Source organism: Anolis carolinensis, chromosome 4, assembly GCF_035594765.1.
Source record: "Anolis carolinensis isolate JA03-04 chromosome 4, rAnoCar3.1.pri, whole genome shotgun sequence".
Lineage (NCBI taxonomy): Eukaryota > Metazoa > Chordata > Lepidosauria > Squamata > Dactyloidae > Anolis > Anolis carolinensis.
Window position 1 is genome coordinate 25,084,897 of NC_085844.1, and position 27,483 is coordinate 25,112,379.

At 40.3% G+C, this 27,483-nt stretch overlaps 1 protein-coding gene across 3 annotated transcripts in view; it reads right to left on the reverse strand.

Annotated features, from left to right (window-relative positions):
• The window catches only part of oxr1 (oxidation resistance 1), a 282,299-nt gene that overhangs the window by 34,119 nt on the left and 220,697 nt on the right, over positions 1-27,483 (reverse strand). For all 3 annotated transcript variants that reach the window (XM_062980091.1, XM_062980092.1, XM_062980093.1), the window contains 4 exons: positions 25,816-26,000; positions 22,084-22,826; positions 11,158-11,323; positions 1,679-1,838 (listed from right to left, as the gene is read on the reverse strand). In XM_062980091.1, the coding sequence (XP_062836161.1) occupies positions 1,679-1,838; positions 11,158-11,323; positions 22,084-22,826; positions 25,816-26,000 (1,254 nt within the window). The remainder of the gene's footprint in view (positions 1-1,678; positions 1,839-11,157; positions 11,324-22,083; positions 22,827-25,815; positions 26,001-27,483) is intronic.

Here is a 27,483-nt window from a genome sequence, read left to right on the forward strand (position 1 = left end):
GCTCATTAAAAAAAAAACCCTGCTAGGGCACATTTATATGTGTTTATCCAGATGAACTTCCTCCAAGGTAAATATCCATGAAACTATAAACCGATAAGTCTAAATAAGGCATGGGCAAACTTCAGCCTTCCAGGTGTTTTGGACTTCAACTCCCAGAAATCCCAGCCAGCTTACTGAATGTTAGGAATTGTGCGGGTTGAAGTCCAAAACACCTGGAGTGCCAAAGTTTTCCCATGCCTGGTCTAAATAGAAACAGATTATGAAAAATTGAATAAAAATGAATTACTGTACAATAAAATGCTTTTACTGTTGGTCTGTATTACTGAAAAATAATTGAAATATGTCCCCACTTGGTATATTTGACATAGGATATAACAACATGGTTTTGAGCCCCATTAAGGAATTCAGATCATTATTCTTTCAGTTACTCAAGCAATCATTTTCTTGAATTGTAATGATAATTATCATTGTACTCTACACTACAGATTATAAATTGAGATTTTGACCTTTCCAAGAAAAGTAATTTATGATTGCAGAAAATGGGTATTTTTCCAGCAATAGTCGCTCTTAGGAATGATCCAATGACTACATCTCGAAAGCACATGATATACAATACTTTTTAAAAAATCATTTAAGCCTGAAACATTGATTCAAGGTTTTAAAATAACACAATATAATATAATAATGCTATATTGCTTGCTTCTGCAAATCTTACTTTCCACAGATGCCAAATTAATAGCTCTTTACATTTTCTGTATCAACACCACAAAATTTCCCCCCAAAAAATACAGCAGATTCTGATGCAAGTGTAAACCACACACACACACACACACACACACACACACACACACACCCCTCAACATTCAGAATCAAGGTGACTAAGTACATCCACAACAAAAATATATCTTAGTACAATCACTAACATATGAATTAACCAGTACATGCATGTACTCATAAGTATGACACAAACATACAGAAAAAACACAAATTACCCAGTACAGAGGAAAATGTGCTTAGGACACAAACATATAATTCATTTGTTAAGATATATGCAATTTCATACATGTCATGCTTGACACCAAATACAAAGCCAAAGCAAAGATTTTTACTTTATTTATTACAATTTACAGGAGGGTAATTAATAGAAAAATTAATTGCAAGTCCATTTTCCCATTGCACATTGCTCATGTTGATGTACAAAAGTCTAAGTTTAACTACACAAGATGCATGTATATATCTTATCTGCACAATAACAAAGGCCCATAATTTTCTTTGATCAAAAATGCATGTAATAATCTGTCAGAAGTAGAAAATACAACTTTGAAGAGCCAACTGTTTCCTACCGCTAGATTACTGCTTTGCACTACTGATTTCAAATTGAAAGTGATTTTTCCTATTAAAGGAAATACGGACTGCATGTTACATGCACATGCATGTAATAATAGCAGTCAAGCTTAAAACAGATCATAAAAAAGCAGTATGCTATGTACTCAATGTTGTTTGTATGAACAAAGAAGATCATTCTGATAACAATATTAACTTACATAGTTAGTAAACATATAAATATATAACGCCATAATTTAAATTATATTCTCCATGAACCAACTTTCAGTGTAAAGCTAAAATGTTAAAACAGAAACAATAATCTAAAGTCATTAAAATGTTTAAAAGTATTTACCTCCCACTCCTTAGCTGTTGCTTCATTGACTGAATCCTCACCAGCTTCAGAGTCTATTTGTTTTACTACAATAAATCCTGGCTCTCTACTTGTTTCTCCAGTATCTTCTGCATAGATTTCTGGGCTCCACTGAACAAAAAAGGAATATAGATGCTCAGTCCTTTAAGAGGAAGAAAGGAAAAGCATTAGTGACCTTTCAAATTTGTGAAGATCTAATTAACATGCATTTCAAACATACACATTTCACTTTCTTTCATTTTTCCTTGAAAATAAAGAAATGGAAAAATGCACAATACATTGTACACAATTGTACAAATACAATCAGCCACACAAAAGAGGGATTATTAACATTCCTTGAAAAATGTTCATGTTCTCCTTTTTATTATTTATTTCTAAATAAAGCCAGTGATGCTAAAAATTACAGTTATAACATCTTATAGCTTAAGCAAGCTACAATGCAGTCCTCAGTCAAAAGGGGTATGTTGATATACAAACAGTCCCCGAGTTACAAACAGCCCGTAGTTGAGAATGGGGGTGAGACAACAAGAAGTGAGAGAAATCTACCCTTCAGAAGGGAAATTCACTCCTGAAAGAGTTATCATGAGGAAAAGACTGTGATGACCCATGGGCCTTGTAGTCCTGCTCATGACATTGTGATGCCTGATGAAGAAGAAAACTTGGGTTTTTTACCTTCCCAGTCAGAACTGGATTCTTCCCAGACAGATTCTTCCCAGCCAGATCTGGGAACCTTGCACCTGCAAGAGGGTTATGTTCCAGAAGTATGTCAAACAAACACTGAGGCTACATCTCCTGTGTTTTCTCGCCATGAGTTTTGTAAACAACAGAGAGGTTTGGAAGCGGCCTCGCGCAGGAGTGCTAGAATAATTGCTAAGAATTTAGCCAATTAAGCCTGCTTTCCATGAGAATCTTTAAGGAGTCAAACATCTGGTCTCAGAGATTAGCTTTCGTTTCTGGTTCCCAGAGAACTGCTCTCGGCGGGAAAGTTAGACTCTATATAGGTGTTTTACCCGCGGAGTAACTTTGCGGAGTCAATTCGTCAGCCTCCGGAGCGAGTTGTGTCTGGACAGCGCGCTCCGATCCAAGCCTCGTTCCTGTTCAAGCCTTGTTCTTGTTTTCAAGCCTTCGCTCCTGTTTCCCAGCCTTGTTTACCTACGGACCTTGCCTCGCCTTTCAGGACTAAACCTTGCCTTGTTTCACGGATTTTACCAAGTAATTCCACGGATCTTGTTCTTGTTCCTTGTTACCTTGTGCCACGATTCAAGTCTTGTTTTCAAGTATCAAGTTAATTCCTAGCCTTGCTCAAGTTCATGGACTAAAGGACCTTGTCATCTCCCCTCACTTTGCCTGGCAAAGTGAGTGTTTCGGTTATTGGATTACAACTTTGGACCTTAATATTTCATATTGGACATTGTTTCTTTGGACTAATTTTGACCTTTCCTGAAAGGTCTGCTTCTGGACTAACTTTTACATTTGCTTTTATTAACTTTATATATTTCCTTAATAAAGATATTAGATAGAATCTGGCCTCTGCGTATGGTTATTGGTGCTCTGTAGCCTGGGTCGTGACAGTTTGACTCCGCCCACCTAAGCACCAATTAACCTCGGCCAGAATGTCTACCGGAGCCGGACCTGGACCGGGCAGCCAGCCGATTACCTACACCATCGACAAGGATGAGGTGGACCGAATCCGTGATAAGCTCAATGCACAGGATGGGGAAATAAAGGGTTTGAAGGAACGCGGAATCCGTCTTCCGGCCATGGCGTTGCCAACCAAGTTTACTGGAGAAGCTTCTAAGGTTCATGTTTTCCGTCGCCAATGTCAAGCTTATCTAGAGGCCCGTGCTGCCGAGTTTCCCCAAGAAGACATCAAGGTGGCGTGGGTTTACAGTCTTCTAGACGGGCCAGCGGCCAACTGGGCGACGGCACTGTTCGACCAAGCCTCTCCACACCTAAGATCAGCGCAACGCTTCTTGGACCACCTTAAGGAGACTTGGGGAATCGAGGACAATTTGGAGGCAGCCGGTCACAAACTCCGCCGCCTCTTCCAAGGAGACAGACCCATGTCTCAGTACATAGCCGAGTTCCGAGTGCTGGCCCACAACACCGGCTGGAACGATGTTGCCCTCAGAGGACAATTTCGGGAGGGTCTCAACATTGAAATGCTGGAGGAAATCTCCAAGGTGGATCCTCCCCAAACGCTTGAAGCACTCATCGATCAATGTTTACGGGCTGAAGTCATGATTGCCAACAGGAAACAGTGGGTACGAGGCCAGAGCGGTAGAGCTGGGGCAAAACCCCCCGCTCCCGCCAGCGTTCAGCCGCGTCCAGTGTGGAGACCCCCACCACCATCCCCATACCCCAGAGGGAGCGAGGAGGTGCCGATGCAGTTGGGCAATGTGCGTCCCAGATTAGATGCCGCCGAGAAGGCCCGCCGCCAACGCCTAAATCTCTGTTGGTATTGCGGAAATGGGGGCCACTTCGCCAGAGAGTGCCCAGCCAAAGGGAAGCCCGCCGCCCGTCTTGCGGCGGCGTCCTCCACGGAGACGAAGGCGTCTGAGACGGCTGGCACACAGCCGGCGGGGGAAGCCAACGACCGGGCGTAGAGAGGCTCGCCAACCCGGTCAAGAAACCCATTCAAGAGCCGCCAACCGGGGTCCTGTTCCTTCTAGTGGTCACCTTATGGTCAGCAAAAAAGGGACCCGTCATGATCCACGCCATGATAGACTCAGGAGCTACCAACAATTTCATTGATAGAGAGTATGCCGACTCTCTGGGATTACAATATCATGACTTCAAGAATGCCCGTGTGGTGCAAGCCATCGATGGCCGTCCTCTCAAGACGGGCCCCGTAAGCCAGTGGTCGGAACCCACCAGGATGTGGATAAGGGAACATATGGAAGAAATTTCCTTCTTTGTTACTGAGGTTCCCCATTTCCCTGTGATTTTGGGGATTCCATGGCTGACACTTCACGACCCAAGCATCTCCTGGTCCAACAGAGAACTGCAGTTTGCCTCAAAGTACTGCCAAAACCATTGCCTCGTAGCCAAGGTCTGCCATGCCACAGACACCGAGCCCATTATCACCTTGCCAAAGAAGTACTCCGAGTATTGGGATGTATTCAATGAAAAAGAAGCCGAAAAATTACCCCCACATAGACCTTATGACTGTGCCATTGACTTGGTAGAGGGGGCCCCGATCCCGCGAGGGCATCTCTACTCCCTGACTGAACCAGAGCAAGAAGCTCTCAGGGAATTCATAGAGACAAACCTTCGCAAGGGATTCATCAGACCCTCTCAATCCCCAGCCGCCTCCCCAGTGATGTTTGTGAAGAAGAAGTCAGGGGAATTACGCTTGGTGGTGGACTATAGAGCATTGAACAATATCACTAAGCGGAACAGCTATCCCCTGCCCTTAATCTCGGATCTACTAGACCGACTTCGAGGAGCCAAGGTCTACACCAAGCTGGACCTGCGGGGGGCTTATAATCTAGTTCGCATCAGAGAAGGGGACGAGTGGAAGACCGCCTTCCAGACTAAATTCGGATTATTCGAGTCCCGAGTTATGAATTATGGTTTATGCGGAGCTCCCGCAACGTTCCAGCATTTTGTCAATGACATTTTTCAGGACTATCTAGATCGGTTCTTGATCATCTACCTGGACGATTTTTTGGTGTTTTCTAGATCACAATCAGAACATGAGAACCACGTTAAAATGGTGTTACAACGATTGCGGGATCATGGACTTTATGCCAAGCTGGAAAAATGCGCTTTTGATCTACAAGAGGTAGATTTCCTGGGGTACCGCATCTCGCCTCTAGGGCTCTCCATGGACCCGACAAAAGTTTCAGCAGTATTGGAATGGCGGGCGCCAACCAACAAGAAAGAGGTGCAGCGATTCTTGGGGTTCGCGAACTATTACCGCAAGTTCATTCCAGATTTTGCCCGCTGGTCTGACCCAATCACCAGCTGCATCCGTGGAAAACAGCCCTTCCGCTGGACTGATCAAGCAGAGAAAGGGTTCCAGCAACTAAAGAAATTATTCACATCCCAGCCAATCCTTCAGCATCCAGATCCTGAAACCCTTTTTGTGGTGCAAGCGGACGCCTCTGATGTGGCAATTGGGGCTGTGCTCCTACAACCGGTGGGAGATCACCTTTATCCTTGTGCCTATTATTCTCGTCAACTAACCGCACCAGAGAGGAACTATACCATTTGGGAAAAGGAACTATTAGCCATAAAGGCAGCTTTTGAAACTTGGAGACATTGGCTAGAAGGGGCCAAATTTCCCATTGAAGTCCACACTGATCATCGGAATCTAGAACATCTAAGAACTGCCCGCAAGCTAAATCAGAGGCAGCAACGTTGGGCTTTATTCTTTGAACGTTTCAACTTCCAGATTCATTATGTGACCCCAGCCCAAACCAAACAAGCAGACGCCCTGTCACGTAAACCGGAATACGCTGCAGGACGCAAGGAGACCTTTGAATCCCAACTACTACAACCCGAGAACTTTGCCACGCTCACAGTGGGGAACACCAAATCCACTCCCATTGATTCAACTCCCTCTACTCCAGGACCCATCTGTGCTCAAGAAATCAGGGCTAGTCAGCAAGCAGATGCCTAGGCGCAGGACCAACTTCGTCAAGGCCTGCATTTTCCCTTTTCGCTTAAAGATGGACTGCTTTGCTATAGAAATCATGTTTATATCCCACCCGGACCGGGCAGGGAAAAAGCACTTCGTCTGTGTCATGACTGCAAACCAGCAGGGCATTTCGGACTATTTAAAACCATGCATCTGATCCTAAGAGATTTCTGGTGGCCCAAGATCCGCAAAGATGTGGAAAAATATGTCAACACCTGCCCAGTATGCCAGCGCTCCAAGATAAGAAGGGAGAAGCCCTCAGGGCTTCTACACCCCCTTCCTACCCCATCTCGCCCATGGGAAATAATTTCTGCGGATTTTATCACTGACTTACCACCTTCCTGTGGATTCACCACGATCCTAGTGGTGGTGGACCTTTTCACCAAGTTAGCCCATTTCATTCCCTGTGAAGGCCTTCCCACGGCCCAAGAGACTGCAGATTTATTCCTCCAACATGTTTTCAGACTACATGGATTGCCCAAGAGTTTGGTCACAGACCGTGGATCCCAATTCACCTCTCGTTTCTGGAAGGCACTACAAAAACTATTGGGCATAGACTCTCGTTTATCTTCAGCTCATCATCCCCAAACGGATGGGCAAACGGAGCGCACCAATGCCACTTTGGAACAGTACCTTCGCTGTTATGTAAACTACCAACAGGACAATTGGGCTTCTCTGTTACCACTGTCGGAGTTTGCCTACAACAATGGAGTCCAGGCTTCTACAAAAGAAACGCCGTTCTTTGCAAACTACGGCTTCCATCCACGTTTCTTTCCCCCTGTCATTGAAACTTCAGAAGTTCCCGCAGCAGAAGATTGGCTGCAGGAACTCACAGCGGTGCAACAACTTTTGCTCCAGCAACTGGAACAAGCCAAGGAGGACTATAAACGTCACGCGGACAAACATCGCCAGCCGGGCCCCGAAATCAAGGTAGGAGATCGGGTTTTTCTGTCCACTCGCTTTTTGCCCTCCCATCGCCCTTGCCGGAAGTTAGATGCCCGTTTCATTGGCCCCTATCCAGTGGTGGCGCAATTAAACCCCGTGACTTTCAAACTCCAACTTCCGCGTTCAATGCGCATTCACCCAGTGTTTCACCGCTCCCTGCTCCTTCCGGCGGATGGTGTGCGGCCAGATGTAGACCGGCCGGCCCCCGTCCCTATTTTGGTGGATGGGGAGGACGAGTTCGAGGTTCAGGACATTTTGGATTCTCGCTTTCACCGCCGCCGCCTGCAATATCTCATTGACTGGGTGGGTTTTGGCCCTGAGGAACGCTCTTGGGAAGACGCCTCCACAGTCCATGCTCCTGATGGTCGCTTTCATCAGACCTATCCCGCCAAGCCGCGACCTCGCGCCTCGGGGAGAGAGTCCCAGTTTGGGAGGGGGCTTGAGGAGGGGGATAGTGTGATGACCCATGGGCCTTGTAGTCCTGCTCATGACATTGTGATGCCTGATGAAGAAGAAAACTTGGGTTTTTTACCTTCCCAGTCAGAACTGGATTCTTCCCAGACAGATTCTTCCCAGCCAGATCTGGGAACCTTGCACCTGCAAGAGGGTTATGTTCCAGAAGTATGTCAAACAAACACTGAGGCTACATCTCCTGTGTTTTCTCGCCATGAGTTTTGTAAACAACAGAGAGGTTTGGAAGCGGCCTCGCGCAGGAGTGCTAGAATAATTGCTAAGAATTTAGCCAATTAAGCCTGCTTTCCATGAGAATCTTTAAGGAGTCAAACATCTGGTCTCAGAGATTAGCTTTCGTTTCTGGTTCCCAGAGAACTGCTCTCGGCGGGAAAGTTAGACTCTATATAGGTGTTTTACCCGCGGAGTAACTTTGCGGAGTCAATTCGTCAGCCTCCGGAGCGAGTTGTGTCTGGACAGCGCGCTCCGATCCAAGCCTCGTTCCTGTTCAAGCCTTGTTCTTGTTTTCAAGCCTTCGCTCCTGTTTCCCAGCCTTGTTTACCTACGGACCTTGCCTCGCCTTTCAGGACTAAACCTTGCCTTGTTTCACGGATTTTACCAAGTAATTCCACGGATCTTGTTCTTGTTCCTTGTTACCTTGTGCCACGATTCAAGTCTTGTTTTCAAGTATCAAGTTAATTCCTAGCCTTGCTCAAGTTCATGGACTAAAGGACCTTGTCATCTCCCCTCACTTTGCCTGGCAAAGTGAGTGTTTCGGTTATTGGATTACAACTTTGGACCTTAATATTTCATATTGGACATTGTTTCTTTGGACTAATTTTGACCTTTCCTGAAAGGTCTGCTTCTGGACTAACTTTTACATTTGCTTTTATTAACTTTATATATTTCCTTAATAAAGATATTAGATAGAATCTGGCCTCTGCGTATGGTTATTGGTGCTCTGTAGCCTGGGTCGTGACAAAGACTGAAGCTTTATCAATATTCCTTGTTTTCACAACAAGCCAATTTTTTCTAAATCCAACTATCACAGGGACAGAAAGTGAGGTGAAATCTTCTGAACAGAAGCACATACAGCAAAACAAATACCACGGGGGTGTTAAGCATTCACTATGCTATCCAAAGCATATCCATATGCCTATATATAAACACACACACATACACACAAACACACATACAACTTTGGCGGGAGTTATACATTAGAGTTCCGGTTATCCAAAAGTCGTATTATCCGAGGCGCAGGGGCTCGGCCAGGCCGCTCGGGGAAGGTGTCTCGAGGGAGGGAGGCAGGCTCTGGAGGAAGATCCAATGGAAGATTTCTTCTCCCCGCACCTTCCTTGCTCACCTTTGAGGAGCTCAAAGGCTCCCACCAGCTGCTCTGAGGCGGCGGACGGCAGGGCGGACTCCATGCAGAAGAGGGCGCAGAGCTGCAAGGAGGCCCGAGAGGGAGCCGTCGCCACCACTGCTGCTGTGTAGAGGGAGCTCGAGAGGAGAGGGAGGAGGACTTTTCTCTCCCTCTTCCTCCAGCTGGAAGATGCAAAGGAGGAGGCAGCGGAGGGGGGAGCAGAGGCAGCCATGAGCACGTGTGAGGGTGGCGGCTCCTCTTGGGCCTCCTTTCAGCTCTGCGCCCTCCTCTGCATGGAACCTGCCCTGCCATCAGTCGCCTCAGAGCAACTTGTGGGAGCCTTTGAGCTCCTCAAAGGTGAGCAAGGAAGGCATGGGGAGAAGTAATCTTGCATTGGAACTTTCTCTGGAGCCTGCCTCCTTCCCTCAAGGCACCTTCCCCACGGCCTGGCCTGGCCAAGCCCCCCCCCATTATCTGTCAGTTTCGGTTATCCGAGAATGGGCCTGCCCATTTAACTCAGACAACCGGAACTCTACTGTACTTAAAAAATGGACATGTTCAGATTTACATACGAATTCAACTTCAGAACAAATCTACAGAACCTATCTTGTTTGTAATTTGGGGACTGTCTATAATGAGAAACTATTGAGAAAAAGACAAACTTCCATGAATGTTTTTCACATTTGGAGTTTTTGCAGAAAACTGTACAATATGCCAAAATGCTATGAGTTTGCAACTACTAGCACACAGAATTTTAATTCCAAAGAGTTTCTTTGGAAAACCTATTTTTGTACAAACACTTTTTTTAAGTCCCCAAACTCCAAAGGTGTGTTGAATAATACACCACTTGGAAAATTGTTCACAGTCTTCCTGGCCTGTGCCTCAAAAAGGAATTTATATGGTTTGAATACAAACAGAAAAGAACAAATGATTAAACCTTACAGGGGAAGATTTTCTTGGATGGGGGTGAGACACATAGAACTACAAATAATGTAGCAATGGTGGGAGCTTGAGGAGACACGAAATGAAGGATCCTCTTAGAATCATAGAGTTGAAAGATACTAGAAGGGCTAACCAGTCCCACCCCCTATCATGCAAAAATACAGTCAGAACACTCCTGACAGATGGTCATCCAACTTGTTTAAAAACATTCAGAGAAGGAGACCTCACCACACCCTGGGGCAGCATATTCCTCTGTTGAACTGTTCTAACTTTCAGGAAGTTCTTCCTAATGCTTATGGGGAATCTTTTTTCCTGTAGTGGGAATCCATTACTGAGAACATCTTAGCCTTTGGAGTAGCGGAAAACAAGCTTACTCCATCTTCAATATGACATAATTTCAAATATTTTAAAATGGCTATCATGTTACCCCTTTGATACAGTGGTATAGTTGAACTATGGAACAAAGTACACTAACTGCCAGTAAACATGTGCTGGAGGGTTTTGTTTTTGTTACTGAACAGCACCTATGGACTTCCTATCTATATCTGAGAGGTGACTGTGAGTAGTAACCACTGACAGAAATATCTTCCAATTATTCTGATTTCCCCTTTTAAACCCATCCAAATTTAAACCCATCTTCAACAGCAAGTTCATAGTTTGGCAATGCCATGTATGCAATTTCCTTTTGCTTGATCCAATTGTCTTATTCATAAATATAATCAGATGAAATTATTCTCCAAACTACCCAACAGCCCAGTTTCCCCAATCCATGCATTACTCTTTAAACCTACATTATGCCTTCATTTAAGAACCTGTCATTTAAACCCAATTTCTAATTATTGTTAATGTGGAATTCACAGTTTTGCAGCTCTTTTCATTGAGTCAATGTTTTTGTGTAGCTAATGTTGTTCCCAGTTACCACTGTTCTTTTACTTCTTACTAGTGTAGGTTACATCTATTCTGTAACTTTATCATCATCAAGGTAATGACTCAGTTAGAGACATTCAATTACTGTCTTAGAGGAATAGTATTAATACTGAAAGAAATAAAAGCAGTATAAAAGTCCAAAAAAGAGAGAAAGCACTCCTTTATTTACAGAGAAAAGACCCATCTTACCTCTCCTGTGGCACAGCAAACCAGTACTCATGTTTCTTATCCCTCTGTGCATACTGCTGCATTGATGCACTGGCCTGTGATACAAATGTTTTTCGCATTGGCTTGCCAACTCTGAGACACAAAAACTTGTGTAACCGATGTCTCCTCTTCTCTTTCATTAGAGAACCTTTCATTAATTAAAGAAGATATTAAATGCCAGACCTTGCTTGAAGGTTGAACAACAAGATAACAAGTACTGAAGTATTAATTTTCCCTCATTTGATAGGACATTTAACAATGACATTGATATAATACTCTGATATGTACAAAGTTTTCAATCCTATGATATTTAAAAGTATTCCACATTCTCCGTGGTACAGATGCATATACCTCTGTACTTAAACTCAACGTTTTATTCAATTCAAGTAAAAATGAATACATTGGGCCTTCTTCTTTTATCTTAGTAGCAATCTTTCAGATAAATCAAACTCAGATACAAGGATCTGCATTTGTGATCTCTACAACTAGAACATTATTTAAACATGGATTTCCTTGTATACAGAAGTCCGATTCCCACTTGATTTTTTTAAATAGTTCATTAAATAGTATGACTCAGATTTAGTAAAGACCTGGATGCACTAACTAATGAGTTGCCAATTTCAGCGAAACCTATAATTAGGGTATTAATATCAAGTAAATACAGAGTTTATAGTATGATATACCATAATATGGGGTATAGTATCAGTTAGGTCTATTTATTAAAATAACTCTCAAGTAAGGAGGAAGTACATATACCTGGCATCTCCATGACTGATGGTTAATTGAGGACCCTTCTACACAGCCATATAACCCAGAATATCAAGGCAGATTATCCCACAATATCTGCTTTGAACTGGGATATCTGAGTACACACTGCCACACATTCCAGTTCAAAGCAGAAAATGTGGGATTTTATTCAGGTGTGTGGAAGGGGCCTGAGAGTCTACTGTATATAGCTTTTCCTGAACAGAAGATGTAGAACCTTCTAGAGCTAAACCAGTAGCTTTTAGGGGAAAGCCCACCTCTTACTACACATTTTCCATGTTTGGTTTATGCAAATGCTTCATTATTTCCTAAATATCACACAGCCAATCTAATGTAATTAAATAGCCATGCTATCAATTTAAAGCATGACAAATTCACTAGGGAATTTGGATGGAGTGGTAAACATCTATAGGAGTAATGTGCAGTCAAGATAAATAGAGCAAACCAAGGTATGTGAGACATTAAAACACAGGCACAACAGTGTTTTTCTGATCTGCATATTCTTGCTGGACAACTGATATGTCTCCATGATAACCAAAAACTCTAGGGCACTGATGTGGCACTCTTGATTTCTAGAAAATCATTGACCTTGGGTAGCACTGTGAGTTCAAAGAGCTCCTCCTATGGAGTCAAAAGATACCCTCCAATGTAGAAAATAGGTTGCACTGGATAAGCCAACACTAAAGCAAGCCCCAGACCTATAATAATGGGTAAAATATTATTTCTGATACACCAATGCTGCACTGATCACATTTAAATCCTAACATACAAGGTAACAGTTACAATGAAAACCAGGAGGCTAACAATACTTGAAAGTTCTTCAGTGATATTATTATCATTGATAGGATTTTCTTGGTTGCAGCCATCAGAGCACCTGCTATTCAGGGGCAGGATAATCACTTCTGTTCCTGATAAAATTGAGCTAAACCATTATAGATTTTATTGTTCATTTGGGATTCAAATGTAACATTTGACTTGGGATTCGTTTCTTGGTGTTATTTGTTTGCAAAATGTAATAAGAATAGAATGTCCAATGTAGAGGTTTGGTTGAAGAGCACAACCAGAGTTCTCTACCAGCAGCTCAGAGGTTTTGTGCAGACGCAGACCGTGGTGCCCTGCATGCTTAGATAAGAAGCCATGACTGCCATTAGTTTATAAACAACACATGTGGCTGTTTACAAACTGAGTAAGAGAACTGTGAACTCAAAATCAGCATAAACCACTCATCTGGAGTACTTGTGATTTTAAAAAGGTTCCAATGGTTGCTGTGAGTTTTCCGGGCTGTATGACCATGTTCCGCAAATGGTAAGATGGAAATATCTTTGAAGCTGATGTTTGCAAAATCATTCCTCTTCACACAAAAAAGGAGAAGAATTAACTGAATTGGTAATAATATACAACTTTTATGGAAATGAAACAATTTCCATTCATTAGGTCTACTTTGGGTTACAATCACCACCTGTCTGCAGAATCAGAAAGTATCCAAAAAAAATTCCCTATCATAAAAACATGTGTGATGTATTAATTCTGAGGGTTGCATTAGGACTTGGGAGACCAGGGTTCAAATCCCTGCTCATTTGTGAAAAACTACAAGATGCCCCCAGGCAAGATACACACTCCCATCCATAAGGGAAGGCAATGGAAAATTGCTTCTAAAAAAGTTTCCAGGAAAACACTATTGAGCCAATCTAAATAGGAACTGATTTAAAAGCACATAACAAGAACAACACTTTTAAGGAGTCCCACACAAACTTGTCAAAAGTGGCAGCAACCTTAGAGTAGTATTTCAACATTGAGTGAGCAAACTGGTACATGTATTGTAAAGGAAAGTGTCAAACTTGACTATCTTCTCATTTTAGGCTATGGGTAGATTCCACTTGGCTGATGTAACTACTGTATCTGAAGAGAGTATGAAACAGATGGATATAAAATAATGGATGTATTTAAAATAATTTTGCAGGCATTAAAGTGAGCAGATCAGTTTTCACAGCTGCGATGAGGATAGATAGGGTAATGCTTACAAGACACAACACTGGTTCTTCCCATGGCAAAGATAGCACCGGGTGTCTGTGTGGGAGATGTCTTTGCAAACAAAGAAGAGAAGATTAATCGGTGGTTGACCCTCAACTCTGGAACTCCCTGCTCTGGGAAGACAGAATGTCCCCCTCCCTGCTGTCCTTCCAGTGACAGACTAAAACCATTTTATTCAGACAGGTGTTTAAAGATGAAGGTCAGGGGTTTTATATGCTTTTATGGTTTTAACCTGAATTGTTTTTGATATTAATGACATTTAATACTGGTTTAATATTTTATATTTGAAGTTGTATTGTAATGCTTTTAATTGTGAGCCACTTTGAGTCTCCGTATAGAGAGAAAAAGCAGGATATACATAAACATAATAAAAAAACAAAAACTCATTTGGAAACATTCCGAAGTATAAGGAGAGAAATGCCAGGAAGGTCTTAACTAGTTTTAAAGCTATTTTCAAAGAAGCAATTCATAAAAATACAATTTAAAACTCTAGTGGCCTTTCTTGATAAAGACAATGCGGTAGCTAAAAGATTTTTGCTTGAATATCTTCTTTTCGCATATAAATATTTAAATGCATACACAATGCTTAGTCATCATTTAAAAAAAGCAATGGTATATAAGAAGAGAAACTCTGAAATAAATGGCTGAAACAACATCAGGAAAATATTGAAAGTGCACCCTCAGCATTAGGCATCCATGATAGGTAAATGTTATAAGATCGTATTTAAATCAAATCCAAAATTCATATAACTATATTACTATTGGGTAATGAGAAAGAATAAGAAGAAAATTAATTACTTTGGTAGGGAAAATGTGCAGCCCTCTAGAGATGTTCCCACATTTACTTTCAGAAACAGTGAATGTCCTGATGCTCAGAAGTTATTTATACAAAAGGGCTCCTTTTATTCAGAATTAAACTGTGAGGAAAATATTATGGATGACAAGATCCTGAACTTCTGTGATAATGCCAGATACAGAAAGTACAAGCAGTTCCCAAGGTTTGTTCTTAAGTTGAATTGGTTGGTAAGTTGGAACAGGTATATTTTTAAGTTTAACTCCGGCCAAAAATATATATATTTGAATTTTGGATAGCATAGGGAAGGGTAACACCCCTGTGGGATTTATTTTGCTGTCTGTTCCCCTGTTCAGAAGATTTTACCTCACTATCCATCCCTGTGAGAATTGATTTTTGAAAAAAGTGGCTTGTTGTGGAAACAAGGATTAGTGATAAAGCTTCAGTTGAGACACCTCTTCTCTATGATAACTCTTCTAGGAGTGAATTTCCCTTCCGAGTGGTAGATTTCTCTCATTTCCTGTTGTTTCACTCTTGTTCTCAACTGACTCGTTTGTACATCAGATGTTTGTAACTTGGAGACTGCCTGTATTTTTTCTCAGACAGTCTACACAAAAATAAAAATGGAAATACTTTAAATTGACAGCATATAGACCTCACTGGTATTTTCACTGGTACTATATGTTGGTAAATAAAAGATCCAAACAATAAGTTAATGATGTGAAAATAAAAAGTGTTCTTATATGGTGGGCATAGACTGGAAAAATATCCAAGCTTGGTAATTAATGAGCTCTTCTTCAAAACATTATGAATTTCTTCAAAGTTCATATAATCCAAATCCAATGCAATATAATCCAAATCCAAAAATTATTATTATTATTATTAATTGGAATATATTTTAACAAAACCCTTGTTGCTTCTTCACAGTTCAAAACTTTGAGATGCACTGAATAGCCTCTGAATAGCAAATATGTGATCAATATTTTTTTGGCTTTAAACAGCTTTACTCAGGAGTGGGGAAATGAGTTCCATGGATGCATGCAGCCTTTCAGGAGCCTCAGCATACACCCTCCCGCTTCCCACTTCTCTTTGCTAACGTCGTTCATTCTTAATTTCATGTTAATAATGAATCATGGCCTGTGCAATCCCCAGGCCACAGTGAGTATTTTAATCAAAGGAAAATAAAGATAAAGGTTTTCCCTTGACATTAAGTCTAGTCATGTCCAACTCTGGGGGTTGGTGCTCATCTCCATTTCTAAGCTGAAGAGCCGGCATTGTCCATAGCTACTTCCAAGGTCATGTGGCCAGCATGATTGAATGGAGTGCCATTACCTTCCCGCCGGAGTGGTAACTATTGATCTATTCACATTTGCATGCTTTCGAACTGCTAGGTTGGCAGAAACTGGGGCTAATAGTGGGAGCTCACCTCGCTCCCCGGATTCAAACCGCTGACCTTTCAGTCAACAAGTTCAGCAGCTCAGTGGTTTAACCCACTGTGTCCCCGGGGGCTCCCTTAATCAAAGGAAAGTCTGACCCAATGTTGGTTGAAGGAGGCTTCTCCTTAAAGATTTTCTAGTCATGTAAGTATTTATCTTGGGCCTAAAACAACTAGGGAATCCTCACAATGTAACAAGCCCCACATTGCAGGAAGAGCACAACAGATTTTTCACAATAAAATAAATAAATAGATTACGAAAAAGGGTGCAGCCCCTGAACCTCTTTGCTGGTCCATTCTGTCATACTTTTAAAAATGCCTCTCTTCCCTCGTTCCAGAGAACCAACACCACTCCTGAATCAGGATGCAAGGTTATAGCTAAGAGATTGAATTGTTTTATCACATCTTATAACTGCTTGGACCACACAGTATTTACTCCCAATAGGTAAATGGTAGATTACATGAAGAAGATTCTGAATGCTATTCATCTATGCAACCTAGAATACAACAATCTGTTACTTGTCTCTAAATGGACTGAAGGACTTTGATTGAATTGAATGGCCATATCTTTGCCAGCTCCAGAATAAACAGGCATAGAGAATGTTGTATTTTGACACTGCAGAAATTCTAGATCCAGTCAAGCGCTATCACTGAAAACAATGGCTGGTATTCATCTCCTACAGAATTTGGCCCCATGGTTGTCACTTTTTACCTATCTATGAAAGAGCCACTGGCCCAATTTATTTGAGAAGATTTGATAAACAACAAGCCTTACCAATTTAAGATCTTTACATATGACATACTTTTTAAGAAAAATGTGTGATTAATGCAGAACTATACCTACTTAAAAGTCTATAGTCACCATATTTCCAAATACTAGACTAAAAATGTGAATTCTGAATTTATGTTTACTAATACACTTCTTTTAGAACAGAAGCAACTGCAAACACCAGGAACACTAACGTGCTACTCCTCTATGAAATGACCTGGTGTTCTGCTTCCAAAAAATCTAAACACATTATTCTCTTCAAATAAAACTAATCTCCATCTAGAGCAAAGATCAGACAAAAACAAGACACCTATTACATGCATGGTCAAAACTCAGTTTTTACCATTTAGGTAGTGCAGGTTCTGTCAAAAGGATGAACCTTTCTTTTTTTTAACAAATAAAAACAAAAACATACTTATTTTTATGCTTTCCATTATTTCATCAGATAAATGGGATAAAATATATTATAGCTAAGCTATGCTAAGAATGTACATAGAAAAAGAGATTTGGCCACCTACATGAATGAAGGACAATCTTTGTAATATACATTTCATAGCTTTAATTTAAGCAACAAATCGGTTCCAAACAGATATTCAGTTGTTTCATCAGCATGCGTCTGTGGAAAGGGTCTTAATATTTTCAAGAAATCCCTGAAGTTCACATTTAATCTGTTATCATTAAAGATCTGGTGTGGATGTACTGAAAAATCCTTATCTATATGTGGATCTTGGCAATTTCTAAACTTTGGAATAAATAAATGCTGCATATAATATCTTTAATAACAAATCAACCGTATCAGATTGGGTGATAACATGACAACAAACACCTATTACACAACTCTGATTTAGACTGCTATTGGCAGTGGCCAGAACAGAAATCTTTGTACTCTAGAAAGTAAACCAGAAAATAATTAGTGCATGGAAACTACCAAAGTAGAGTTACTACTGATGTGACTTAAAAGCTACTGGATCAAGAGATTCCTTTTTAAATACTTGTTTCTTATTAATTATGCATGTTAACAATTTTTCATGCAGTTGTTCTGTATCTCACCCTTTAAGAGAACCCTAATTTAGAGTTTTATTGTAGTTCCCTAAGAACATTGTGTTTAAATATGAAGTAGACTTTATAACTATGCCTTGCTGTGCTATATTTTGTTTTCCCCACTGACTGAATCTTCTCGTTTCAACTAAATAAATCCTTTTAAAAAGAGAGATAGTTTTAGAGTTTCTTGTCATCTTTGCAACCTAAACAAAGAGACATTTCTTCATGCAGCAATAACCCCCTTTTAAAAACATGCTTTCCTTGCAAAGCAGGAACCCTCTATTAATCTGATTAAATTCTTCATGCGATAATTTGTATTTGTAACAAGTTCGGTTTTCAGTCGTGCCTTGTTTTGTTTATTTCACGTGGGAAACAAAGACTACTCAAAGTGGTAATCCAGGATCTAGTGCTAGGCCATGAGCCAGTGCAACTTGAGCACCTGTCAGGTTTCCAGGAACAAAACAGTTGCAGGTCAATGGGTTTAAACGTGGTACCAGTTTCTGATATGTTAGCACAGAAGCTGCCAGTCTCCTTCATCAGGCAGAATGAGCATCATTTCTGTAGGTAAAGGTAAAAGTTTTCCCCTGACATTAAGTCTAGTCATTTTCGACTCTGGGGATTGGTGCTCATTTCCATTTCTAAGCCGAAGAGCCGTCGTTGTCTGTAGACACTTCCAAGGTCATGTGGCCAGCATGACTGCATGGTGCACCGTTACCTTCCCATCGAAGCAGTACCTATTGATCTACCCACATTTGCATGTTTTCAAACTTCTAGGTTGGAAGAAGCTGGGGCTAACAGTGGGAACTCACCCTGCTCCCTGGATTTGAACCATCGACCTTTTGGTCAGCAAGTTCAGCAGCTCAGCGGTTAACCCGCTGCTCCACCGGGTGCTCCTAGCATTTCTGTAGCCATCTTAAATCCTTACAGGATTAAGGCGGGATATTAAATAAATAAGAAACCATGAAAAAGAACATTAAAATCATAGGCACTCTATCAAAATATGAAGGCATATTGTCTACTTCTTTTAAATGACACTATTACTGTTGGAAAATTCTGAAATGATAAATTAAAGGTAAAATTGTTACTTGGGAACCATGTTCTTATGTTACTACAAAACTCTGTGGGATAACTGGATACATGCATCATTTTTGTCCTCTGCTTGCTGACCCCTTAACAAAAATTTTCTCAAGATAGCTAATTATTAGCTGTAACTAAATTTGAGCCTCATATTATCTCATTAGACTTAAACTACATTCATGTATTACTGCAAATTATGACACAGTTTGTGGAAATCTAACTTGTGATATACAAGCCCACCATTGCTAATAACCCACAATCTTGACTCTGTGGTCTGTTGGTGTATCTCTCTAAACCAGTTTGCCATGATATCCATGCACATAAAACTGGTTTCTCTGACTTCTTTGCCCAGCTCGAAAGAAGGACAAAGGGACAGGACAAAAACAATACAGAAATAAATGTATATATGAAGAATATCAACTGTTTTTTAATTGGTTCTCTCCTGTATTCTTTTTCTCTTAGGCAACCTCAATGATGGCTTAATACAGGGGTCCCCAAACTAAGGCCCGGGGGCCGGATGCGGCCCTCCAAGGCCATTTACCTGGCCCCCGCCCTCAGTTTTAGACTTAGGTTCACACAAAGTCTGAAATGACTTGAAGGCACAACAACAACAATCCTACTTGATTATCTCATTGGCCAGAAGCAAGCCCACACTTCCCACTGCAATCCTGATAAGTTTACATTGGTTAAAATTATTTTTATTTTTAAATATTGTATTGTTCTTTCATTTCCTAATATTGTAAATGAAATATTGTAAATGAATGATATGGTAATAATACAATATATTGTGTATACATATAATATTGATCATATTACAATGTAATACAATATAATATTTATTTATTTATTATAGTATTTCTACCCCGCCCTTCTCACCCAATAGGGGACTCAGGGCAGCTAATAATAATAATACAATGTAATAATATTGCATAATATGATAATAGTAATTATATATTATATATTAAATGTAATATTACTAATAATATTACAGTATAATGGTATAGTACAATATAGTAATATATAATGCTAATATTGTGCTATGCTAATAATATAATATATTGTATGTACATACAACTTGTAAGCCGCTCTGAGTCCCCTTCGGGGTGAGAGAGGGTGGGGTATAAATGTAGTAAGTAAATAAATAATTGTTACTGGGTTGTTGTTGTTGTTTTTTTGTTTGTTTTTTTGCACTACAAATAAGACATGTGCAGTGAGCATAGGAAATGGTTCATTTTTTTTCAAATGATAATTCGGCCCCTCAACAATCTGAGGGACCATGAATCGGCCCTCCACTTAAAAAGTTTGAGGACCCCTGGCTTAATACAACAACTGAAAGTACTTTTTGCATAATGTAACATGACATAATGAAACAAGAGGTTTGCAGCAAATCTCTAAATCAGTGGTTCCCAACCATTGCCCCCCCGCCCAGGTGTTTTGGACTTCAGCTCCCATAATTCCTAACAGCTGGTAAACTGATTGGGATTTTTGGGAGTTGAAGTTCAAAACACCTGGAGGACAAAAGGTTGGGAACCACTAAATGGATAGAAGGCCAAAGAAGAAAGAGGCTACTTGTTTTGCCTAATACTTTGTAGACCTTCCCACATATATATCTTACAATATACATCCAGTTATTACAACGAGTAGCAGTTTCCCTGCAGAAGATAACCCATAGCCATACTCTGTATGTATTACATTCTCACAATTTTAATGATGCTATTAAGGGGCTGACAGAAGAATACCACTGTTTAGATTTTTCTCAAGAGTACTACTTAAATGTTATGTTTATAATAATTTTCAGGTTTTTTACATCACTGTGCTTTTATCCAAGTAAAACCAGGATAACTTGATGCTAAATTTCCCCAAGTTGAACAATTCTAATTTTCTCATTTTCTCCCAGTTTTAAATTATCAAACTTGTCCTCCTAATTTGTTTGTGTAACAAAATGATTTGGCAGCTGGGTCAAAAAAACTGTCAAGGAGGAGACCCCTTCTTTGTGACAGAATCAGGAAGGGGAGAATTATCTTGAGACAAGCAGTAGTATAATTACTCTAACCTTATTTTTGCCACATATATTTAGTTGTACTATGCTTTTAATACTCTCTTACTAGAATTAGTGAGTGAGTAGTTTACATTTGTGTCTAATCTTATGCTTGAAGAAGTCTATGTTTTCTACGATGGTCCTTGATTTTGTCTTTGAAAAAACATGTATTCTATGTATGAACGATTAAGAATGATTATGAATATTCAGTGAAACATACACCACAGAATTCCCTCACAGCTCCTTACCCTTTACCCTGATCAGGGGTGCTTCTGGGCCACACAGGGGAATATGGGAAGCAGCAACTAATTCAATAGAACTATTTCAGCAACCCTTGGGAACAGTTAGAAGTACTGATTTGATTTTATTAATTTATTTTGTATACTGATTTTATTATTTATTTGCCATATTATTAAATGTATTGGGTTGTGTTGTGTTATGTTATGGCAAGTTGCCTTGTGTCTCCATGGGGAGAAAGGTAGGGTAGAAAAAAAGTTAATACAAAAAATATTTTTTTAAAAACAACACTGATTTCATCTCACATTTATTTTGTTTTTCATTATACTCTTTTGAAAAGACACTGAAAGGAAATCTAGGGCGCTTCCAGACAGGCCCTATATCCCAGGTTTTGATTTCAGGTTTTCTGTTTATTCCAGATTATCTGGCAGTTTAAAGCAGAAAACCTAGGATCAGATCCTGGGATATAGGGCCTGTCTGGAAGGGCCCCTAGACAACTCCTAATATTACCCTTTCCACTTCTACTTTTTCTTGATTATAAATAACAAATATTTTAATTGTTGATTAAAGAAATGTGAGACTATGTACTACTTTCCTCCTAATGGAATAAAGATATTTAAGATGGAGGGTAATCTGTTGGGAATACATCACAACCACAGTAGCTTTGCTTTGTTAAAAGGGAAGAACAAGTACTTTATATTCTGCTGACACTAAACTCTTACCTTCCAGTGTTCCATCTGCTGTTGCCACTTTGTGTTTCATTTCTTTATGTGTATCCTGATGCATGTTATCCCTTTGTTGTTTGGTTTGTTGCATAGTATGGCTCTTCCAAAGTTTACGTAGTGTCTCAATATCTGTCTCAGAATCTCGAGTTGGCTCTTTTACAAGGTTGTCTTTATGTGCAATATCTCCTTCAGAGTCATTTTCTTCAGAACGCAAACACTCCTCACCTTCAGGTGCACTTTCCATCACAGATTTCTGATCTGTGCTGGGCTTTACATTTGTATCAGATTGTGCTTGAGCATCAGCAGCTTCTTTTATTGTAACCTGTGCATCTTCCAATGCTGTCTGTGCTACTTCTGGACTCACAGTATCGCTTAAGGACTTACTGCCCTCATTCAATGGCTGTTCTACAGTGGTACTTACATAGCCGGGGACAGTAGCTGAGTCTGTAATAATTGTAACATGTTCTGTGCCAGGCTGGTTCACTGTCTGAACAGAATCCAATGAGGCTCCAGAAGATTTGTCTTGTCGAAGCTCATCAGAAGAAACAAGCTCCTCCCGTATTGGAGAGAGTTCTGATTCAGTAAACACGTCTTCTGAAAGAGATTCCTCTGTGCTCCTTGGAGCAGTGCTGACACTATCATTCCCTGTATCCCGCATCCTTGAGTCCATTTCATCAGTACTGCTTCTATTAATTTTCTTTAAGTGGCAGATGTCTTTCATAGATAACTGATCTACATCACTATAAAGCAAAGCAAAACAAAACATTGTATTATCACTTGACAAGGCGAATACACCTGAACAGTTTTTCATCAGCCTGTGTACAATTCCCAATGTAATGTCTCTGAAAGTCCCATAGTTGACCATGCTAACTAGCAATCATTGCAGTTATGATGCCACACATCTGAAAGGTGCAGGGTTGGGGAAGTGATTAAAATGAATATGCACTTTCAGACAAAGTGCCATGGATCCCGTATTTTATAGAACCAGCATCGGGAAAACCAGACAGACCTATTTTTGCTGTAGTGATAACCGAGTTAAACTATTACCTTAAATATAAAACAGACAACCAAGATAGATTATACTAAAACAATATACAGTACAACTCCACTATGCATGGGACAGGTACTCATATCCAACAAAATGCATGTCATCTCTAAGAATTTTTTAGGTTATCCAGCCATTCTATGTTATCTTCCACTGAAAATTCATTGAGTCCCCCTGGAGGACCTAGTAAATTCTTAGACATAATTCCTAGAGGGTATCAGGACAAGTCATATATTTCAATAGGCCGTTATCAATGATTTTCTATTTCCACAGAAAGTTCAATAAAGTATCCCCTGCAGATAAAGGGTGATACTAATTTGGATATGCTAAGAGAAAATATGGATAATGAATGGGGTAAGGATCAAGTATTAAATCATGCTTTTGCTGATCAGAACAAAACACACAGAAATCTTCACTTAAAACTGCTTTACAATTATCTTATATATTTAAAACAATTTTAAATATGCCAAAAAAGTATTTTAGATTTTTGAAATATACAATAAAGCTTAAAAACATAAAGTACATCTCAAGAAACCCATTCAAAAACAGGTTGTATTACACTTCATCCCTTACCACTTTAAATACCAACATCCAGCCCTAAAAAGATTCAACAACTGCTAGACTGTGTCTTTAAATTGATGTAGTTTTCAACTACCCTTAGTGAACTACGAAATATTTTGTAGATGTGCGTATGTATTAATTTACCAAGTGTTAACCTTTTTTTATATGGTGAGAGGTTAGCTAAGATCTGACAAACCAAAGGCTTTCTTCAAAGCCAAGGAAGATGAACCTTATACCATCCCCAAGCCCCAGAGTTCAGTGGAATTCTTTTTTTTTTACTCTCTTGAGTAGAAGTTGAGAGCTGTAACAAGCTCCAAGTTATAGGTAGGAGATGAGTAGAATACATGAGTTTGACTGATGGGCTTGATGGGTGGCCAGCAATACAGAGAAAAAGCAAGCTTCTCCTTTACCCAGTACACTGAGCAGGAAGACAGCTCCAATCTTGCAGCTGGAGAATACAGGAATTGTTTGCACTTTATTTCAGATACCCTCCCCTTGACTGATATACTGAACAAGTGTCATTATAGCAATGTGCTTGTGATCCGTACATTCCTAGGATTAGGTGCTGCAGTATAGTGGAGAGAGAAGTAGTTTTTTCAGTGCATTTTTCATTGAAATAATTTTTAAAATACTACTTTTCAATGACTGCCACTCTAACATTTCAACTAGACAATAGATCTACTAAATCCATTCATAGGACTTAAAAATTCTATAAAAGAAAAGTGAATTATCATACTGATGCAGCATCAACTGCTTGTTTGTAAATATTATGTGTATAGCATAGGCTCTAACACAGCGGTTCTCAACCTGTGGGTTCCCAGGTGTTTTGGCCTAAAACTCCCAGAAATCCCAGATAGTTTACCAGCTGTTAGGATTTCTGGGAGTTGAAGGGAAAAAAAACCTGGAGACCCACAGGTTGAGAACCGCTGCTCTAAGTTCAAGATCAAAAACTCCAATAATCTTAAATGAAATAGAATACAATGATGTGTATTCCCACATTGAAAAAAATCAATGGCAGAGCAAACAATCTATTCAAACCTATCCTTAAGCAAATTCATCTTCAACTTTCTGTAAAAATGTTTAGTTAATGAAAGTGCATGCAAACACTTAAAATACCAATTTCCTAAATTATGTATCTACCTACCTACCTGAGAAAGAGGAATCTGATTAAGAAGTAGGTTAAAAAGGACAAGGAATATTACAGCCTTATCTCCTGTATGTCTTCAGAATTATACAGGGCCAAACCAAGTAAATCAAATTGAATGAATGGTTTACAACAAATCTGCATATAGAATAACACTGTAACCAGAGAATTTTGGTATAAGACATAATCTGTAGTTCAGGCTTCCCAAATGATAAATGTCCTCTGAGGTAATGCACATGACTTCCTTTACTGTGTGTGTGTAGTAATTTCTCAAATTGGAAATGAAGTTTTAATCACTTCAAGCTTTTTTAAAAATCATAACATTCTACACATTTTTGGAAGGAAAAGAATCCTCATTAGGCCCTACATGAACAAAATGATTCTAGATCTTTTCCATACCTGACATAGATATCAATGCCAAGACACTTAACAGCCTCTAATTTTTCCTCTTAATTTTTTTAAAAATGAAGTGTCTAATATTAGATGCATATTTTAGCTTAACTAAATGGTTAGACAGAAAGATTTATCACTTCCATATTTGGTTAGGACAGTAGGTGTATCTCTAATATGGAATTTGTGTTTGGAATAAAATGACAGTAATCCTGAAGTAACTTGTGACTGAAACCCTTCCTAAGGTGAACCGGCTTTATTTAGGAAAAAGCAATTATGTATGTTTCCGATCTCTAAGGTCTAGTACAGTGGTTTTCAACCTGGGGTCTCCAGATGTTTTTGGCCTACAACTCCCAGAAATCCCAGCCAGTTTACCAGTTGTTAGGATTTCTGGGAGCTGAAGGCCAAAAACACCTGGGGACTGTAGGTTGAGAACCACTGGTCTAGTAAGAAAAGCTAGAACCAAGCTATTTATGGTGCAACTTGTATGCATTTTCTCTCTCCCTGCCTTTTGTTTCTGAATCTTCCACACATGTATAATACATTTTCTTTCACCAACACCTCTCATTCATACGTAAATCTATCTTACATGGGTAACGAATCCTTTATTTTGACGTCTACAATATCTTTATACATAGCAGCTGACATCACTTCTTCCATTGGACACATGATGCCATAGTCTTCACAGCCATTCTCTTGAACCAATGGATCCGTTTTATGTGGATCAAACATTATATTATTTGGAGTCACTAGCAGCACACCGTTGACTGTTCCCTAAGATAACAAGAAAAGTAATCAAACTTTCCCCTCTAAAAACCAGCCAACCCATTTCAGAACATTTTTAAGAGTAACAGTTAGATTTTATCATGTAATGATGTAATTCAATATCTCTTAAACAATTACCAAGGAATAAGCATTTAAAAGGGAAATGTTGTATGTAGTTAATGGAACCCTACATTATTTAACTATTAATGTTGGGGGGCACGCACATAGACCTTACTTTTAATTAATTCTGAGATCTGTAAGACATTCATCTAAGCATGCCTATCTAGCAATAAAGGGCTTCCCAACCAAGAAAAGAGCATATTAAGAGGAGGAAAACAATCTGAGTCTAGAAGGAAAATGATTTAGTCTCCAAGACACAGCCATTCAAAAATATATATTTATTTCGAAGGGACTAGAGTAAATTGTTCACATCAGAAATATGTTCCCAGGTTAAACTCAGCTATATCCATTTGACATTATGTTTTGCTTTCAATTGAGGCTTGTCACCTATTTAGGAGGAAGGTGCACTTGGCAACAGTTAAAAGGAAATGAATGTCTTTCAATGGATAGAAATCTGAGGAAGTCCTCCACTGAAACCAGTTTGGTTACAAAGGTCGACAAAACATATGACCAAGAGAAACAATCACCCAAGGTGGGTCTTTTCCCAGATTCTGTTTATACTTTGTTTTATGATATACTGCAAACATAGTACAGTAGAGTTTTGGTTATCCATCATAAAGGGGCGGGCCGAATGACGGATAACCAGAACTGTTGGATAATAGGGAAGCCCTATTATTCAAGCCTCTCCACACTCCAAGCCTATGACAGGGAGGGAAGGGACGTGCCTCTCCATGCCAAGCCTCAGGCTTCATCACTGCAAAGGAAGAAGCCGGGGTTTGGGAGGGAGAAAAGGGATGCTTCTCTCCCTACCAAGACTTGGGCTTCCTCCTTTCCTTCCGAGGGAGAAGAGGAGGAGGAGGAGGAGGAAGAGGACAAATGGCAGGGGCAGCGTTGCCGCTGCTCCTTTGCTTCCCCTTACCCTCCCTCGCTCGTTGGCTCACTCACCAGATCGGCTCTCGGCAGCAAGGGCAGAACCAGGACCCAGCCCGGTGACTGAGTGAATGAGCGAGAGCAAGGGCGGGTGGCAAAGGCCCTCCCTCCCTCACCAGGCCGGTCCTGGAAGCAACGGCGGCAGTGGCCGCAGACCCAGGACCCAGCCTGGTGAGTGAGCAAGAGAGCAGGGGAAAATGGCTGCCGCCCCCTTTGCTGCGCTGGCCTGGGAGGGGGTGAGCGAGGGAGGGAGGGCACCCCGGGCCTCGGATAATACAGAGTGTCGGAAAAGCGGAAGACGGATAAGCGGAGCTCTATTGTACTTGTAAAAGGGAAATTACAGAGAAGTGAAATAGACTAGGGCCTAGTAAAGAATTCCCATTGATTCAGTAGGGACTGGGTTTAACTCATTATTCACAAGGAAGCCAGAGGTGTTAAAATC